The sequence below is a fragment of the Microcebus murinus genome, chromosome 6, assembly GCF_040939455.1.
Source record: "Microcebus murinus isolate Inina chromosome 6, M.murinus_Inina_mat1.0, whole genome shotgun sequence".
Classification (NCBI taxonomy): domain Eukaryota; kingdom Metazoa; phylum Chordata; class Mammalia; order Primates; family Cheirogaleidae; genus Microcebus; species Microcebus murinus.
This window is the reverse complement of record NC_134109.1, coordinates 103,017,642-103,038,032: the sequence shown is the minus strand read 5'-3', so window position 1 is coordinate 103,038,032 and position 20,391 is coordinate 103,017,642. Positions and strand designations below refer to the sequence as shown.

The window sequence follows — 20,391 nt, the reverse complement described above, 5'->3', positions numbered from 1 at the left end:
TTCCTAGTACGATCCTCGGAACACCTGTATCGGAATCGTCTCGTGTGCTTTTGAAAAAGGCATTTTCCTGGGCATCATCCAAGCTCAGAATCCTTGGAAGGAAACCTGCCTTTCGTGGGTGATTCTTGCACACATCAAAATTTGAAAACCACTGTTATAAAAGCAGTGGGTAAAAAAATATAGGGAAGCAATTGTGTAACTGTCCAAGAAAGGTGACCAGGAGTCTTCTTAGCCTCCATCCAGAGAGAATAACAGAAGTAAAAGGCTTACACAAAGGTGTTTTTCCTTAATACCCCCTGAAATAATTCAGTATTTTATTTTACATATGAGAGATGTAAGAGTCTACAAGCAGCTCACCAAAGTAAACCTCACTGTAAACAACATTTTCCCAAGGCAGCTGCTATCTGTCTATGTACCCCAGTTTCTCCCTAGACAATACGCTGTCAGATTCCCAGCTGCTGTTTCCTACTCAGGCCTGTTTCCCCAGATAGGTAGCATCTTAGTCTATAGATCTCTTTGTTTGTATTTATCCATCTTTCCCCGCCTTCGACCATATTTAAAATTTTACTGTGTGTAAAATTCTTTTCGAGCTTGGTATTAGAAAGCACCATAATAAATAATTTTTTGCTACGTAAACTTGCAAAGTCATTTGTTTTAAGCCTCGACATCCTCATTTACTAAATCAGAACAGGAATATCTACCTTTCAAAGTTATTGCGAGGATGAAATAAAACATGTGAAAATATTTTACAAGGTATAAAATGCTATCAAATAATATTATAAATAACTATGGACTAGAAAGAAAGAAAATAAATTATCTGCTCAGCCTTCATCACTCAAACACTGGTGGAATGGGTAACTACAATAAGTACTCCATTTGGGAAGGGAAAGAATGGGAGAGGAACAGAAGACAGGGGTCTGCAGCGACTGTGAAACCCCACCTGGCAGACATTGCCGGGGCCCCTATCCTTTGGGCGGGAAATGTTCATGGGTGTAGGCCTCATTCCACTGGCTCCATGAGGCTCTCTGAGACTTTCCTCTCTGTGGTCCTTGGCTTTGCCTTCTGGGATTTTACTCCTTTTCCATAATCATCCTTGGCCACGTCTGAAGTGGACATTAGAGATTGCGCCTTCCTTAGCTCCTCATCCGTTTCCTCCCTGTAGATAGTTGGGAGCCCGAGCGTTGTTTTATGTCTTGATCAGTGACAGTCTCTTTTAATCCAGACTGATACTTCTCTTAAGCTCTCTCAAAAACCGAGTTGGTTTCTAATCTATTTGATTTCAATTAGCTACAAGTACGAATAGCTACACGTGCAGTTCTTGTCTAGATAGACTGCTTAGATTTTTTATATTTCTTTGCTTTCCTGTCTCTCTTAATTTCAGGTATTTTAATGCCTATCAGGCTTCAGTAGGAGAGCTACACCCTTTGTCTCTTTTGCCTAAGTGATTTCGTCTAAAGGAAAATACTTACTGGAGGTCATAATCTTTGTTGGATCCTTCCTCTAAGGTACCTTAACTCTTTCAGAGGTTTTTTTTTTTTTTTTTTTTTTTTGAGACAGAGTCTCGCTTTCTTGCCCAGTCTAGAGTGAGTGCCATGGCGTCAGCCTAGCTCACAGCAACCTCAGACTCCTGGGCTCAAGCGATCCTGCTGCCTCAGCCTCCCGCGTAGCTGGGACTACAAGCACGAGCCACCTTGCCTGGCTGATTTTTATATTATATATATTAGTTGGCCAATTAATTTCTTTCTATTTTTATGGTAGAGACCGGGTCTCGCTCAGGCTGGTTTTGAACTCCTGACCTTGAGCAATCCGCCCGCCTCGGCCTCCCAGAGTGCTAGGATTACAGGCGTGAGCCACCGCGCCGGCCTTCTTTCAGAGGTTTTAATAGCAGGATAGAGTCAAACCTGTACTTTGACCCTTACTGAAAGGCTGAATTTTAATTGGCTTTTGTTGTGCAAATGAATTTTCAATTTTTTTTTATTGTTCCAGTATCTCTCTATTCCCTTTCATTTCTGTTTACACAATGCCTCATTCATTTGAAAGTTTATATTTTTTGTGTATATACTTTGCCAAATGCAAGCAGCCGTGCCCAACATACACTATTAACATTATATTTTCCAACTGCTTCTTGTAGAGCTGTAGGTATATTAGCTGTATTATTTGCTTTCCAAGTTATTGCAGGTGACACTTTTACTAAATATGTCAGCACTTCATAACACGTATTGTCATCTCTCTAGTTTCCATGAACAGTTTCCTTGCTACTCATTGCATGAACACTAAGTCGATACCAAAATTTTAGGTTTTGGTTTTCAGAACATTTGATACTAATTTCAATATCAACCAGGTAGGCTGGGTTATACTGTAGTAATTTAAGAAAACCAATTCTTGGTTGTTTATAACAACAAAAGTTATAGTTCTTGCGCATGCTCCATTTCCCACATGGACTGGCACAGGTCTGTGATCACTGTTGGTACACTCAGGGACCCAGGCTGAAGGAGGCTCTGTCTCAATGTGCTTCCATGATTTCCAAGGCATGAAAAAGCATATGGCAGCTCATGAAGTGGCTCCTAAAGTCTTCTGCATAGAAAGGACACCTATCACTTCTGCTCATATGTCACTGGCCCAAACAAGTGACTTGGCCATGCCTAACTTTTGGGGGAGGGCTGAGGAAGTGGAATCCTGTTATGTGCCTAGAAGGAGGGAATCAGAATATCTGTGAGCAGCCCTGATGATTCCCACCATGGCGATCCCCTGGCCCGAGGAAATGACTGTTGGCCGTTGTGGAGCTACTTAGGACCATGGCACACCGCCTGTGTGTGTGAGACCAGCCCTGCCCCACACTGCTGTAGGCAGTAAACATGACGCCTTTCTCCATATGGCTTGCATTGCAACTTCATTTCATTAGGAAATCAGTGGGGGCTTTCTGTAGCATTACAGAAATACCAGGAATGAAACCCACCAAGTCACTTACAAACTCAGCAATGCTCCCTTCCGATATTCATCAAGGAAAAATAAACTCATACAGTGATCTCATTTTCTTTTTTTTTCCCTGAGACTTTGGACAAGAACATCATTTGAAATTCTGTGATAGTAATTGGAAGAAAAACAATGTTGGGTATAAGGACTTTTGAGGATTCTCCTTTTGGGAGCATCAACAATGATGTATTATTAATGTTACTTTCTTTCTCTGCAAAGAGTGCCCACATTAAATTCAACCAAGAGTGTGAGCAGGTACCAAAGGTTATGATGGAATTTGGGTACGTGATCTTTTTAGACTCAGCATAACCCAAAGAGGCAATAACATTCTAAGAAAGTTAATTGTTAAGCATATTTTTTTTTCCTCCTTTGTAAAGTGGAGACAGCCACAGGGGCTTTGAAGACAAGTTTGTGCTTCTCCAGCTGAAGATTATGTAAGAGGTACCTACATGGAACATTTCATTTGAAATAGATTCCAGAATTCATGGATTGGGCTGGTAATAATATTTTAGAAATAGAGACAGTGGGAAATAGTCCTTAGGCGGAAAAGGGCTCATAGCAGGCACCTCGGTGTAAGAGAAAGAATAATGCTTGGCTTTGTCCACAATTATGGGCCAAATGTCATTTCCACGAAATGCCTGCTAAGTGACCTTGGGAAAGCACTTAAAGTCTTTGAGCCCAAAGTCCTCACTGTACTATGGTAGAAACAACACCTTCTTGCAGGACAGACACGAAGAGTGGATGAGATAATGAAGTGAACCTGCTCGCTAGTCTTGGTGGACAATGCATAGTAGGTGCTCAGTGAACGTGGGCTCAGCATGGGCCTCCCTGAGGAAAAGTGATTAAGAGCGAATGAAAAGTCCTGACCAGGGGCGCCCCAGGGTCTGACAAGATGAGAACCATCTCAGGAAAACAAAGCAAGAATAATTTCTAAAATTTTTGAGTAGTTATCTGACTCCTTTTCACCTCGGAATTTTATGGCTCCATTTTTTCTTCTCTCTCCCTCTCTCTCTCCTTGTACTTTCACTTATTATTTGCTCTTTTTTGCCCCCAGTTCCCCCTCCATCCTTTTTAATGGATCTTTCCAGTCTCTGGATTTTATCCTCTCTCTTCTGTTCTCTTTTTCTTCTTCGTGTTATCCCAATCACTCCGTTGCCCCCACTCTGTGTTTCTCTTTTCCTCCCATTTCATCTTTTTCAGGTTGTTTAGCCTGGGTGGCCCGGAGGCAAGTCTGTGAAACTGTGCCATGTCTCTGTCTGCCTTCTCCGAAGCTCTCTTCAGCGAGCTCCTGATGCCCGTGGACCCCCTTCCTCTGCACCATCCACCTGCTTCCCCGGTCATAGTGATCTCTTTCCCCTACTACAATCTGCTCTTACAAATGGAGCTGATCAACTCAGAAAGAAAGATGTAAATAAAGTTTGATGCTTTGCTTTTCCCAAGAATACTAAAACTTCGATCAAATACAAAGCTTTGTGCCTAAGAAATAAATCTCTAATAATCATTTCAGGCAATAGAAAGTGACCAAGCACATTTTCTTTTGGGCAGGAGACTTTCCCTGCCAAATATAAACTACTCACAGAGCTTGTTATGTTTTGATATTTTAGAAGAACGTAAAATAAATAGACTCAGATAAAGCTAGAGTTAGACTTAGCCACCTTCTGGTACATGGAAATGTATCAGTCTAATCAGTTTGGGGCTAAAAACTATTTAATTCAAAGGGATTATGTGCAGCAGATGCAACAATTAATTTCAGGTAAATCAGTTCAATCTGGCTTTTTTGTTCTTCCTTATTTTATCAATTTTAATGTAATTTGCCAGGGACTATGAACTCCATTATATGTGTCTGCAAACAGCATGAATCAATCTAACCAAAGGGCCTTATGCACTGTGACAACACCCTGGCAACTTGGTGGGATTGCCAAGTGTCCGCCAGACCACTCTATTCACTGTCGGTCCCGTGCTTAAGGTCTGCCTGCTTTTCAAGGGCCCATAAAAATATTTGATCCCTGGAAAGAATATTAGTTCTCAAGTATGAAAAATATAAATTAATAAATGTAATACTGAATATCTATAAATCAAAACATTTGATCCATTGGTTACTGCCCCATTCTTACTTCATTATATATACATTATATTTAATATGTTTGATGTGATGGGGGACAGTTATTCCACAAGTAAACAGTGCACAGGGCCACTCAAGGTCTTTTTAAGACCCTGAGGGTCAGAGATTTGAAAATCTGAATCAAAGTGGGAAAACATGAAACTGTTTCTCTAGAGTAACATGAGTCTCTGGGCACGAAGTGGAGGCTCTATTTTAGGTAGGAGACATTACATCGTACTTGCCCCTCTCCAGCTATGTTAGGATGAAGCAGCTGGGCAGAGGCCCCAGGTATCATTGGAAATAGACCAGAAATGGAGGAAGCTGTTATTATCAGAACTCTTTCCAGAAGAAAATTACTATATGTAGGTAGGAGGATGCCATGGACTGAATTGTGTCCTAAGCCCTATTGGAGATAAAGCCTTTAGAGAGGTGATTAAGGTTAAATGAGATTATAGGGGTGGTCCCATGATTGATAGAACTATTGTCTTTATTTTCATTTTTTTAAGAGATGGGGTCTTGCTATGTTGCCCAGGCGGTCTCAAACTCCTGGCATTAAGTAATTCTCCTGCCTCCGCCTCCTATGTAGCTGGGACTGCAGGTGCATGCCACTGCACCAACTAAACTAATGTCCTTATAAAAGAGACACCAGAGATCTTTCTCTATCATGTGAGGACAAGGCAAGAAGACAGCCAACTATAAGCCAGGAAGTGGGCTCCTACCAGGAACCAAACTACCATTGCCTTGATCTTGGACTTCACAGCCTCCAGAACTGTGAGAAATAAATTTCTGTTCTTTTTTTTTTTTTTTTTTTTTTTGAGACAGAGTCTCACTTTGTTGTCCAGGCTAGAGTGAGTGCCGTGGCGTCAGCCTAGCTCACAGCAACCTCAAACTCCTGGGCTCCAGTGATCCTTCTGCCTCAGCCTCCCGGGTAGCTGGGACTACAGGCATGCGCCACCATGCCCGGCTAATTTTTTTTTTTATATATATATCAGTTGGCCAATTAATTTCTTTCTATTTATAGTAGAGACGGGGTCTCGCTCAGGCTGGTTTTGAACTCCTGACCTTGAGCAATCCGCCCGCCTCGGCCTCCCAAGAGCTAGGATTACAGGCGTGAGCCACAGCGCCCGGCCTAAATTTCTGTTCTTTAAGTCACTTTGTCTGTGCTATTTTGTTTTGGCAGCCCGAGCAGACTAAGACAGAGGGTATTCATTGTTAAGCAGCTGGAATAGGGTCAGGAAGCTCAGGGCATGCTTCAGGTTCAAGAGATGGTCCCCAAATACCTCCTAAATCTGGTGAGCTACATGGCTTTTGCTTTACCAAGGTTGAGTGTGCAAGTTTGGGGACAGAGCTGAACTTCCCAGGACTAACTGCTGCCCTCTGAGGAGCTGCCTTTCTGCCCTTCCCCAGGCAGTGCTTGGCTTTCCTCTAAATACACGTCCAACTAATACTTAAAGAATATCTGAGGAGCACCAAGTACTCGCTATACCTAGATCACCCACAGGCCCGTATTTGGTCCAACCCTGGTCAACTGTAACCCTTCATACCTCGAGGTCATAGCCGATGCCATGGGCCCTGCATAGCTGGAGGAACACGTAGTGGAAAACTAGTGAGAGATTGTTGTGCCTCAGCTGGGTGGTCGCCACTGCATAGCGACTGGTTGCCAGGGTCTGCAAAGAGCACAGCTGAAGGTTAGGCTCTTTAAACACGCACTTAAATAAGCTTTTAATTCTAGAATAGTTGTAGATTGACAGGAAATTGCAAAGATAATTCAGAGAGTTTCCATTCCCCAACCCCCACTTCTACCGTTAACATCTTATGTCGCTGTGGTACATTTATCGCAGCTAAGGAGCCAAATTGCTGCATTACTGTCACTTTAGTCCATGCTTTATTTGGATTTCATCGATTTTCCCCTAATTCTCTCTCTCTCTTTTTTTTTTTTTTTGTTTAGGATCCCATCCAAGACATTTAGTTGTCATATATTCTCGGGTTTCTCTGGGCTGTGACAGTTTCTCAGACTTTCCCTGTTTTTGATGATCTTAACAGTTTGAGGGGTACCGGTCAGGTATTTTGTAAACTGTCTCTCAGTTTCGGTTTGTCTGATGTTTTCCTCCTGATTAGGCTGATGTGTTTCTGAGAGAAGCGCACAGAGGTAAACTGCCATTTCCATCACCTCGTATCACGGGAACCTGCCATCAGCTTGACTTCTCCCTGACGGTGTAACTTTTATCACCCGGCTGCGGTAGTTTTTGCTGCCGTAGCAATCCTTTACAGGGTTCTCCACAGTGAAGGTACTTTCCCTCCTTCCCCTTCTATACCCTTTGGAAGCAGGGCAGTGAGCGTAGCCCACCTCCTTGGGGTGGCCAGTGTTAGAAGTTTGACACTAACTGCTTTCTTGTTTAGGAAACTGCTACTTATCTTGTTTGCGGGGGGTGGGAGCCCTCCCAAAGAGACTGGTCTAGCAGGCCCAGAATGTTGTGATTATATACTTCCTAACAGCATTTACAATTTAATATGTACGAAATAAAATATTCGATCCTGGCAGTTGTGTAGCATGTTCTGTGATGTTTGCCTCTGACAGTCAGCCGTGTTTCCCTTTGGAAGGCAGGAAGTGTGGAGAACTGCATACGGGGCCATGAGCAACCTTAGGGCGTAGAAGGTGGAGGTGCCTGGCCCAACTCTTGAACTTTGGGGACCCTCAGTCCCCAAAGCGCTGGGCAACCAGACACCTGGACTAGTGCAGTGACTTGGAACAGGAGCAGGAAAAGGAGGACTGCGGGTGTAACGCTGGCCATAGGCATCCTAAGTGACCTGACATTGGTGAGGCCTGAGGCCTCCCTCGGCCTCTGGGATGGCGCAGGCGGGTGGGGCCGGTGCCCTGCAGAGAGGGGACGTCAAAGCACACAGATTCTGTGCTCACTTTTGTGACATGCTTCCCTCCCATGTGGCGTCTTTCCTTCAATATTCACATCAAGGGCTGTATCTGAGGGTCACGTCACCAGCCACTACCCAAGGCTACTCGTCCCACGTGCGAGCAGAGTCCACGTCTACAGGAGTGCTGGACGCCCACGGGCCGATGCCTGTCGTGTGGGCACCTCCATTCGTGTCGCCCCATTCGTAGACATTGGGATTTTTTTCCTCTTAATAAAAGAAAATCTATTTGACCCTCGTATGCTTCACAACTGTACTCGATCACCCTGACCTGTCATAAGTTGCCCCCCTGGCCACTTCCCTGCCATCCCTGGGAGTTTCCTGGGGACAGGCACTGTTTGGTTTCTGAATCTCCAGGCTGGGCATGACGCTAGCACGAAACAGGCGCCCAGAGCTTACCGAGTGGATACAAGAATGAACACATGATGCAGATTAGGCGGACAGCACTGCCCTCTGACTTAAGAAACTCTTCAAAGGATGTCATGCAAGAGGCTGCAAGTCGATCAATGCTTAGGGGCACAAGCAGGTGATTTACAAGGCACAGAGGACAGTCCTGTCAGCCCTAGAGAAGGATGAAGGACAACTCAGGGCAATCACTCCAGGCCTTGGCCCTTGGAGGACACCATGGCTCTGGGGAACCAAGCAGGAATACTCGGTGGGGTGACAAGAACCGGCTAAGAGAAGTTCTAGCTCAGAGGGTTAGTCAGTCTGGAAGGGCAGGGCCACCAGGCCTGCTCGCCCTGCCATGCCAGGCTGGCCGCGCTCCTGCCTGTGCAACAAAGGCCCAGAAGCCTGAGCTTTTGCACATGGAAGTGAACTGTAAATACTCTGGAATTCCATTGTGGTTATTGAGCATGTAATTGCATGGTAATTGCCATGAATTCACAAGATAATTCCAAGGTTATTTTTGTCTTCCAAACTTGTCTTATGCTGCCATAGTATATTAACAAGCAAAACCAAGATCAGGCTCCGGTCGGCAAGAGAGGCAGGCAGGCAGGCATCTGGTAGCAGGATCAGCTCAATGCTGTGTGTCTTGGCTCCAAAGCACAGCAGAAGAGCTCCCTGCCCATAGCACATGATTACTGGACAAGTAAGGACAGGCCACCCTGAGGTTTATTCCTCTCTGTGGATGCAGACTGAAATTCCCCCTCCCCCCAGACCTGGGATGGTGACTTATAAAGAAGCTGAAAGAAGAACCAGGATATTTGGTTCATGTCTCCCAGCTGCCTCTGCTTTTCCATGACCGTCCTAGTCCAGATCTTTATTGCCTGGAGAGCGGGAGGTGAGGATGCAAGTAGGATTCTCCCATCCACGTTCTAACCAGCCCCAACTCTGCTTAGCTTCCGAGATCAGACAAGATCAGGCATGTTCAGGGTGGTGTGGCCATAGACTGCAAGCAGGATTCTATGGTGGAGAGGTTGTACAGAGTCAGAAAGACTGAGGTTCAAAACCTGACAAGGCCAGGTTGTGTGATCTTGTATGCATCCTTTAACTTTTTTGACTTTTTATTTTTTGGTAGTGATGGGATCTTACTATGTTGCCCAGGCTGGTTTCGAACTCCTGACCTCAAGCAGTCCTCCAGACTCAGTCTTGCAAAGTGCTGGGATTACAGGCGTGAATCACTGCGTGCAGCCCTTCTCTGACTTCTGAGGATTAAATAAGCACCTAGTACAGTGCTTCATAAGTAGTAGCTACTATTTTTGTTGCTGTTCTATTTTCGTTGCTGTTCTTTTGAAAGGAATTTGGACCTACACTAAATGTAATTTCCCAGGCTGATTTCCTTCCCCCGCTGATGCCCCAGCCGCCTGGGATTCTGAGCAGTACCCACAGATTGACTGCTTTTCCCAAACCCGGGGTGGTCAATGCCATTCTCCTTCTCAGAAATCTTCGGTGTCTTCTTCTTGCCTTCAGGATGAAATGCAGACCCCGGCGTGGCGGGCAGACCCTCTGCACCTGCGCGGTGCACCACTCCCACCAGTTCTGCTGCCCCCCTCGTCCCAGGTCCTCTGCTTTGGCCCAGCTGCTTCACTGCCTTCTCCCGGCAGATCTCGGGCTCTCTCCAGGCTCTGTCCCCGTTGCTGAGGGAGGTCTCCCATCCTTGCCGCTCCGTGACTGCCCTCGGCCTTAAGGCAGGACCACGTTCTATATTCTCAGTAAAGTGTCCCTTGTCCCTGCCAGTTCCACAGTCATTTCTCCAGAGAACTCCAGCAGCAGGTTGAGGGGCTGTCACTCAAATGGCACTTAAATGAGGCCTTGTGGTTTTCCCTGGTGTTTTTTTTTGTTTTTTTTTTTAAGTCAGAGTCTCATTCTGTTGCCCAGACTAGAGTGCCGTGGCATCAGCCTAGCTCACAGCAACCTCAAACTCCTGGGCTCAAGCAATCCTCCTGCCTCAGCCTCCCAAGTAGCTGGGACTACAAGAATGTGCCACCATGCTCAGCTAATTTTTTCTATATATTTTAGTGGCCAATTAATTTCTTTCTATTTTTAGTAGAGATGGGGTCTCGCTCTTGCTCAGGCTGGTTTCCAACTCCTGACCTTGAGTGATCCGCCCGCCTTGGCCTCCCAGAGTGCTAGGATTACAGGTGTGAGCCACCGCGCCCGGCCTTTTCCTGTGTGTTTGTGCTATTTCAATATCAACCTCTCTGCTTTTCAACTCCTTGAAGAAAGAAACCTTGTTAAATGTCTTTGTACCCCTAATGCTTGGAGAAATTCCTGGCACATATTAAGTGCTAAATAAATATGTTATAATGCTAATGATGAACATACAAGATACATCCACTTTTTAAGACTTAACCAATTCCACGGTTTCTGCAGAAAAAAACTGTTGATCATGACATGTTGTCTTATATAGGCTACATTTTGGGTATGAAAAGGGGAAAAGAAACATCTGGATGTGTATTTACCTGTATATGCAAAAGATCCTCTGAGGGGATAAATAGCCCCTGAGAATGGTGGTCACCTTTGTGGGTAGGACCGAGGTGGGAACTGGGCAGTGGGAAGGACACTGGCCAATGTATGACTGCTTCCACTTTTTGCCTTTTGAACCATGTGAGTACAATATGTACTTCGAAAAATTAAATAAGAATCCCATTAAACTTGGTTTTGAAGACAAGGTTTGCAAATATATATTTCATGCATATCTTAGTGTGTGAACTATTTATTTTTAGAAAAACATAGTCAAACTTTTCTATATGGTTCATGAAATGGACATGATCTTTTCCATACTCTTTGTTATTTATTTGAAAATCTGTGCCATCTAGGAGACTGTTCCATATCTGCTTATATTTCCTTTTTAAAATCCATGACTCCTCCATGACCATCCTGCCCATTCAGTGCTGCTGAGTCTTGGCCGAGCTCAGAGCGGATGAGAAGCCAATGGATAATGGCAGTATGCCTGGAAACAACATCATCACAGGGGAAATGAATCCCCCTTTGGAAAAATGGTTTTTTCTATGGCCTCAGCAAGAGACTTCTTTAGGAATGAGCTTCAGCTCCACTCGGGGGCCGGATCATCGACTCTCAGCCACTGAAAGGCAGGTTGGGTGGCCCAGTGATTAAACACACCGGCGGAGGTTAGATCCCAGCCGCACTGCGTGCTTGCCTAGTGACCTGTAACGAGTTGCTTATCCTCTCTTAACCTCAGTCTTCTTCTCTAAAAATGAACATAATAATAGCGTGTGCCTAATATATTGGACTGTAAAAAGATTCATGTAAAGCACTTAGCAAAGTACCTGGGGTGGAGTAAAGGCTCCACACATTTTGGATATTCTTATCATATTAATACATGCATTATGGTTACCTGCTTGGCTATCTGTGTACTTTGATAAACCTGGAGCTCTCTGACACTCAGCCTTTTCTGTTTGTTTGTTTGTTTGTTTGTTTTAAGACAGAGTCTTGCTCTGTCACCCTGGCTAGAGTACAGTGGCATCGTCATAGCCTGCTAAAACCTCAGACTCCTGGACTCAAGCAACCCTCCTGCCTTAGCCTCCCAAGTAACCGGGCCACTGAGCCCGGTTAATTTTTTCTATTAATATTTTTAGCATAGACTGGGTCTCGTTCTTGCTCAGGCTGGTCTTGAACTCCTGACCTCAAGTGATCTTCCCGCCTCGGCCTCCCAGAGTGCTAGGATTACAGGTGTGAGCCACTGCACCCGGCCTCATTCTCTTTAATTTTTAGGTAATGGTTGGTAAAAACCTTTTACAACAATATTACCTCTTTCTAGAAGATTCTACAAGAAAAAGACCTTTTAAGGGAAGGCTGCGGTATAGAGGTATGGGCCCTTCCCGTGTCCCCTCATGGAGATGTCCCTTCCTTCCGCCCTCCGTAACACACGAGGTTGCCCAGGCCAGCCTTGGTACAGATTCCCTTTCCATAGGCCCCATACGATTAAATCCCTCAAGAGAGCTTGGGGATCATTTCGCCTTCCCTTATTTTACAAATGAGGACAATGGCACTAGAGAGATTAGAATTCGGGATCTCTCTTGACGTCTCAGACTAGTGCTCTTCACTACCAATTTCCACTGGCCACATTTGGAATGTGTGCGAATTTCAGAGGTTAGCTTTTTCTGGTAAAACAGGATAAAAAAATATAAAAGACGAAAGATTATTGGTGGAAGTCTAGTCTTATTAAACTACCTTTCTAAATCACAATCTAACAAGAATGCTTCCAGCCAAATAAAGGAAGCTTGAAATACTCCTTTTCACTGGAGAATATAATTTTATTTCAGCCACAATTTAAATTGATTTAGTTCTGAGCGCCAGCACTTGAAGTGTGGAGCATATTCTATTTTCGCCATGATACTTGTTTTGACAGTGATGCATTTCAGTTGACATAGTTGAAATCCTTATGTAATAAATCTCTGCCTGAAAATTAATCATGTTTATAATATTCTGAGAATTAATAACACCCATTGCTCAAATCATTAACTTAAAAAAGGAGCTTCCAAAATCTGTCCTCAGCAGTAAGGGACCACAAATAAATGAATGTTTGATAAAATAATCCAAGTAGCAGTTTAACAAGCGTAAACTCGAATGTGGCTGCAATAACACAGAACTATTGTTTAAGGGTTGGCAGAGGCTGATGAGGTTCTTATTTCAGTTACGAAGCAGGCATCCACATGCATAATGAACTGCTCTCTGAATTATTAATGTGTTGCTTATTTAGCCTCATCTGTCTAGAAGATAATGTATCCTAACTCTAATGAGTGATTGGTTTTGTACATAATTACAGTAGCAGCAGTCGCAGGGAAATGTGCGCCTTCAAAGAAGGAGTTCTAAAAATAAAGTCATCACATAAACTCTGTTGTTGTTGCATTCTATCAAAATCAAACCCGAAGCATTTGAGAATTTATAATAAATTACAGGAGACAGAATCATTATTAACATCATAATTTAACACAAAAGGTTTTACTTAATCATTCATTACAGATCATGTTCTGTTAAAATGCGAATAAATGACTTGGGTTGTTTTAAGATGTTTGCAAAGATGTTCCCTTCCGGCCACTCGGCAGCCATGGTGTGGAGGGCCCAGAAAGAAAGAGGAAGAGTGAAAACCGACGGAAAAGGGAATGGTTTATGCCGATTCTGACAAAATATTAATGACAAGTTAAAACATTGTTAGGTGATTCCTTTTCGTTTCTAAAACATGCACATCTGGGATTTTCCAGGTTTATACCTTTAAGTGGTTATTTAGGGAGGTCACTGGATTAGAAGCCCAACGACCTGGTCTAAAAGGCTCTAATTGACAATCCTGCCACCTGTTTCTGATACGGACAAGAGCTCCTCTGAGAGTCCAGAAAAGATTTTGCTTTTCCCTGGTATAGCGTGCTATTAAAGGGACAGGCCCAAACTGGAAGCATTTCATAGGTATTAGTGCTGATGCACTCTCATTCTCATTGCGGTTCTGTCTGTTTCCTTTTTCTTCAGTCTTCAAAGGGGGCTGTCAACTGACTGATCGTAAACCTGACGGCTTAACAGTCTGTTCACACTTGTTCAGGATCCTTCGGTTTGCTTAACAATTGCACTGTGTGTGTGCCTGTGTACGCGCTTCTTTTAAAAAAATAGCCTATCGTGCAGGTACACGTGCACGGGAATGTGTGCACACACACACGGGCACCAGGGTGCAACGGCCATGTACATCTTTCTGAAAGCAAAAGCACTTTCAGTTCATCCCTACATCAGAAAACCTGCAGAGCTTTTCTTCAGTGACGGAAGAGGCATTTGCCTTATTGAAGATCGTAACGCCTCCCTTCTGTGTGTGTGCAGCTCTTAAAAGTGTTTAAGACTCTCAATCACAGGAGGACTCCCATACCGTCTAGCCTGTAGCTAGGAACGAAACCTACAGCAACACGGGAAAATGGGAGAGTGCTTCTAATTCAAAGTACCACTTCTGCTTACAGCCTTCGGAAACAACATACTTAAATGCAGCAAATCGTCTTCAGAAGTCTTGTGTTGAACACCATCTCAGCTTCCAGGCTCCTTTTACAAATGGCATGGTGTTAAGCTCCCCAGCCAGAAGTCTGACTGCTGTCTCTCCTTCTAACTTTGAATTTAGGGCCCTGCAGGTCCCTGTGGTGAGGACGGAGGCTGTAGGTGGGGTCAGACCTGGGGAATTGTCAGCAAAGTCCTGGGACCTAATTAAAAGGGGTCTGTTCTCCCCAGTCCAACTCTGCTTCTGTTCTTAATAAGTGACAAGATCAAGAGGATGCCTGTGAGCAAGGTCCTTGCTAGCACCTCACTGAACAAGTGGCTGAGAAGGAGGGGAAGGAGGAGCCCCCCAAGACATTAGGCACCTCCCTCTAGGGTGACCCTGGAGACCCTGGGCATAGTCAAACAAAGGTTCTTTAGATCCAGAGGCATCTGCTGGACCCGAAGAGGTTCAGCAGAGAGGCAGGAGACACTGCTCTGAAAAGGCACCTCTGGGACACCGGTGTGGGGTCCTATGAGCCACTGGAGCTCCTCTTTCAACTGTGTGACGTATTCGGACTTCAAGTAGAGCTTCATTTGCAAAAAGGGTGTGAAGCCCACTGTTGAAGGAGGAGGCAGAAGAAACTCTCTGGCGGCTGTCGGAGCAGTTGTGGCCAGAAAGTCCCCAAACACTCTTACACTGAGGGCCATCTGGGCCTCCTGACCTTTGCTCTCTCGCCCCGTGACCACCTTAGCCTGCTGGACCAAGCACCCACTGTCCCCACGGAGACCTGCCCTCTGTTACGCAGGGTGCTGTGGTGGGCAAACCTCTGCCCCAGCCCCGGGACCCTGGCCCCTGCCACCCCCCGTGGGCCTAGTGAGGAGAAAGGGGGCTGTGGCCGTGGGAAGAGGGAGATCGTGCGGGGCTCACAACCAAGCAGGAGGTGGGGGGTCCTGAAGGTCGCAGGAGTCTTTTCAAATCACAGGTAGGGGAGCAACATGCTCAGACCTGCTTCCGCCCCTGCTGCCTGACTGCAATGTCCGTTTAGGGTGACGGAGAGGCAGGCGGCATTACAATCCTACTGTCAGGCGGTGAGAGCCGGAACTGAGGCGGGGTCTTTGTGCAGGGGGCAGAGGGGTCAGGTTGAGGTGTTTCAGCAGGTAGACTCTACATGACTTAGTTGCTATATAGATGTGGGGCTTGGGGATTTCTTAGCAGCCTCTGGCCTGATCCACCAAGAGGAAGGACAGGAAGAAGAAAGATGATGGATGCAGTTTTGGACAGCTGGACCCGAGGACTGCAAGCAGAGAAGTTCTGGTAAGGGAGGCAATGGGTACATATGCACACGTGCCCAGGGGAACAGAAGAGAACCCCACGCTCTGTCCCGTGTCCACACGCTGGTTTGTCTTTTTGGAGTGCCCTACCCCCTTTCCTCTGACCAATACGCCCACATTCCTGGAACCCATTACAGAGAGGTCCAGTGACTTGCCTGAAGCTCTCTCTTCCTCCTCTATTCAAAGAGCCTGGCACATAGACACAGCCCGGTAAGCGGCAGTTGACTGCCGCTGAACGCTGAGAACAATCGAGAAGCACCTGTTGCTTACCGGCACTGAGACACACTTAGTGGGGTTCATTTTCTTTTCACTCTTTGGAACAAAGCGGGGCACTTCGAGGGTGCCCAAGCTGCAGTCCAGATGGCCGTTTGTCAGGTATAAGATGAGTTGAGTCAGGGCCAGCTGGTCACTATAGGCGAGGTTAAGGCCGGTTGCCCACACCTGATTAAAACAGGAACCGAAAACGTGAGAGGGAGACCCGCAAACGGTAGAGAACTCCCCAGCTCCCCCGAACCAGACCGAACCACATCAGACCAAACGCAACAGCGGCCATGTCGCTCAACAGAGTGGATTCTTTCCCTTCTCGTTCTACATCAGTCAACGGAGGGGTGGAGTCTTATTCTAGTCGGAAGATTCAAGGTTTTGTGGGAGGTTGCAGAAATGCCTGGCTGAGACAGTCTAATGGAGATGCCGAGTCCCCAAAAGCCCGGGTTGACTTTGGTTTTTCTGCCCAGAGCCTGCCACCTCTAAGGTAGGCAGTGCAAGGTTTTCTACCGAGAAAATGAGCCCAGACAGAAGCTTCAGAGGGTGGGGGACTAGAGTGGAGCAGAAAGAGGAAAGACATGAGTAAATATGAGGAAGGGGCAGATTTTGCTGCGATTTTAGAGAAAGCAGTGACAGCCTCTCTGTGAACTTAACACGAAACTTAAGGGAAACTTAGGGCTGGCCTGTAAGTCTTAGCTCTACCACCGTTTTATCATGAAAGCGCAGGATATTCTTATTCTACTACCTCACAATGTCACAGTATTCTCAACTGTCAGCAGGTACTAACACCTTATCCTTGCTGTATCACAGGATTATTGGAAGAATACTATGATGCAATTAAAATGAAAACGCTTTGAAAAATAGGCATAGTAGTTGTAAGTTAATGTCAACTACTAGATAACTGAGTTATGCCCATTAATTCCTTTGGGAAATATTTACTGAGCATCTTCTATGTGCTAAACTGGCAATGACAAAGTAAGTCATGTGCTATTTCTTCCCTCTCTTATGGCAGATCAACCTTACTTGCCCTTGTCATCCCCTATCCCTAGGCTGAATCCAGAAGCACTCCCCGAATCTCTCTCAGTCCAATATTCAAGAAATATCATTGTCTTAGTCACTGGAAAGGCAAAAGCAAATAGGTGCAGGTCCTGCTATCAAGGAAGTGAAGACCATGTGCATACATATTCAATGAAACAATACAATGTGATATGCGTTATAGCATGTGATGTCTGTATGAACAAGGTACCACCGAGGCAGAAAGAAAGGACAGACTGGGTTTGCCTAGTGAAGTTCTTTCTGCATCATGAAGGCGACATCTGAGCTTCAAACAAGTGATGAAAACACTAGGCTCCCATGTATCAAGTACCTACAGTGTGCCAGGTGCTTCACAAACATCTCAGATCTTTATAATAACCTAAAAAATAACAGTTCCATGTCACAGATGAAGAAACAGAGGTTCAGGGAGGTACCCAAGTCCACAGGGCTAGGAAGTGGTGGTACTCGGATCTGAATCCAATTCTGCCTGGCTCTTCCCATCCCCACTGCAGGAGATGGCAGTGATGCGCACCCAGCCAACCCTGACCCTGTACCAATTCTCCAGTCAAATTAGAAGCTAAAGTGGTGGAGGATCAGAACATGTTCTTGTTTAATATAACCCATGCCATGGAAATGTCTTGCAGAGAAAACATGAAGTATTGTATTTATGGAGTATGCTGCAATTAGCAGTAATGCATTTTCACTGTAGGAAGTTGGAAACTAACACATTTTCATGAAGACTTGATTAAACAGTTTTTCCTCGTTGAAGGCCTCCATGTGCCCCACTCACCAACTCTGTGTGTTAAAATACATAATGCCTCTGCTCTAGAGTGGACTCTTCTCAAACAGCACTAGCAGTGAGTGACTTGAGTAAGCATTGAATGTAAATGGCATCATTATAAGGATATTAAGAGGTCAAACTGTCAAGGCCCCTTGCTAAACTGAAGCTAATTTCAGGAGTCATATTCGCACAGTAATGCTCTTTTGTAATAGCAAATAAATCACATTTGCAACAATTCTTAAAAAACGAACTGCCAAGTATCTGTTGCAGTTGTAAACATCCTATTTGTCAACTTAAATATTTCCTGCTGCATGGCATGAAATGGAAATCAGATGGGGACAGCTACTTTCCCTTAATGTGAGAACGTGAACTTGATGCTCTTGTATGCCAGGCATTTTGTTTCAGAGCTTCTACTTTAATGTTTTGGAGTCCTTGATCAAAGGGAAACGTATGTAACACACATCATTAATATTTATGTTAATAGTATTAATGCTTTGGTGAAAAGGATTTTAATGGAAAGGCGGCACAGTGTAGGAGAGTGAGGAGCAAGGAGTTAAACAGGCTGCATGCGGCCCTCACAGTGTGAACTGGAAGGAGTTGTTTAAGCTCTCTCAATGTCAGTATCCTTAAGTGTCAAAGAAGCAAATGCAATACCTACCACACAGGGTTTTGAAAATAAAATAAAATAAATGCACATAAAATTGCCTTATAAACTGTAAAGTTCAATATAAATGCTACTCATGATTATCAAACATTTCCTTTAAGAAGAGTAGATTCTTAGGAGACACGTCATCAGTTGTCTATGTTAGCTATTTAACAACTGTTTTCCCCTATGTAATCCTTGTGTTCAACACAATTCAGTCCAGTGGGTAGTTAGGTTTGGGCAAGGTTGGTATTACTCTATCTCCATTTTACCGGAGAGGATACTGAAATCAGAAAGAGGCCTCATGGTTTGCCTAAGATCACAGAGCACGGACCAACCAGTCTTTCTGGAGCCAAAATACTTCTGCTTTCCCAGGCTGCCCTAACCCGCCAGTTCACAAAGGAAATAGGACAAATTTTGTTAAGCCTTTTCCTCAACAGCCGGCTTGCCTGATTTGCTCGGATAATTGTTCTGTTCTCCATCTGGTTTTTCCATTGAAGACACCGCCTGAGGCATGCTTGTTTTGTGTACAGGGGTTCCTGCCTCCACCTCTAGACTGTCAGCCCTTTAGGGGAAGCTGCCAAGTCTTTGTCTTTCCGAAGCATCCAGTGTCTGGGGCGGGGGTGCAGCAGGGCGCATTTGCAATCCCAACGTTCTGCTGCGAACTCTCCAACTTTTAGTGAACCGGATCCAGGAGTCTCTGCTGCAAATATTCATTGGCCACTTCCTCTGCGCCAGCCCGACGTTTTCACACGTCTCATTGAATCCTATTCTTGATTTGTTAAATTTAGAATGTACTCTCTCTCAGCACTGGGTACCCTCCGTCCCAATTCATTGGCCTGTACAAAGGCACTGTGAGCGAGCATGGATTGTAAAATGTTCAGGCGGTGGCTTTAACACGACTTGCTTATAATGACATAATGACTGCCTTGGCAGGTTAATTGATTAGATTCGTGGGTTAGGGGAAAACATCACTGAAGGTTAGAGCTGGAAAGACCCTTAAAAATCACCTAACACAATCCATTTACTTTATAGACGGAGCAGCTCCGGCGTGGGGAGCGAGGTGGCCCGCCCTGGGCTGGGGAGCCGGGCGTGGCCACTGCGGGCCTAGAACCCCCGGAGTCTCAGCTCCCAGTCAGAAGTCACTTGTTGCCGGTTGTTTGACTGAGTGATGATATTCAAAAATAATTTCTTAAAAATGGCTACAATGCTAGAGAGATTCACATTGAGGCCTTAAGAGCACAAGTAATACAAATATAGTCATCTCAGCATTACTTATATTATTGAAAAAAGCAGCTGCCCAACACTTTGGCATCGGTTGAAAAGATTATGACATCCAAGTGATGGGACAGTCTGTGGTATTAGAATTAGCGGTGGCCTTTGTGAATGACTTTTCATGATTCGGGGAGCAAAACAGTACAGGAAGAGGAACACAGAAAGTTAGTTAAATAAGCAACGTGACTTCAGCTTTGCAAAAATAATATACCTAGAAAGGACTAGATGAGAATGTAACAAAATGTTAACAGTCGATGTTAACATTAGTGGAATCATGATAACTGCAATTATACGCAGGCTTTCCTGTATATTCTAGATCTGGACTGTCTAATAGGGTTGCCACTAGCCTCGCGTGGCTATGGAGCATTTGAAACCTGGCTGCCTCAAAAATACACACCAGATTCTGAAGACTGAGGATGTAAAAAAGAATGCAAACTATCTCATAAATAATATTTTAGCCCGACTACATGCTTAAATGATAATATTTGGTTATGCTGAGTTAAATAAAAGATACTGTTAAAATTATTTTTATCTCTTTTTTAACTTTAAAAAAACCAGGCTACAAGAAAATTAAACATTATGCATGGGATTTGCATTTATGGCTTGAATTCTATTTCTATTGGGTTGGTAGCAAAGAAGTCCACTGCAACT

General features: G+C 44.7%; 1 protein-coding gene across 1 annotated transcript in view; it reads right to left on the bottom strand.

Moving 5' to 3' along the window:
- The window catches only part of IQCH (IQ motif containing H), a 223,007-nt gene that overhangs the window by 11,187 nt on the left and 191,429 nt on the right, over window positions 1–20,391 (bottom strand). The window contains exons 18-19 of the mRNA XM_012740721.3: window positions 16,013–16,183; window positions 6,619–6,741 (exon numbers count right to left, since the gene is read on the bottom strand). Coding sequence (XP_012596175.2) covers window positions 6,619–6,741; window positions 16,013–16,183 — 294 coding nt within the window. The remainder of the gene's footprint in view (window positions 1–6,618; window positions 6,742–16,012; window positions 16,184–20,391) is intronic.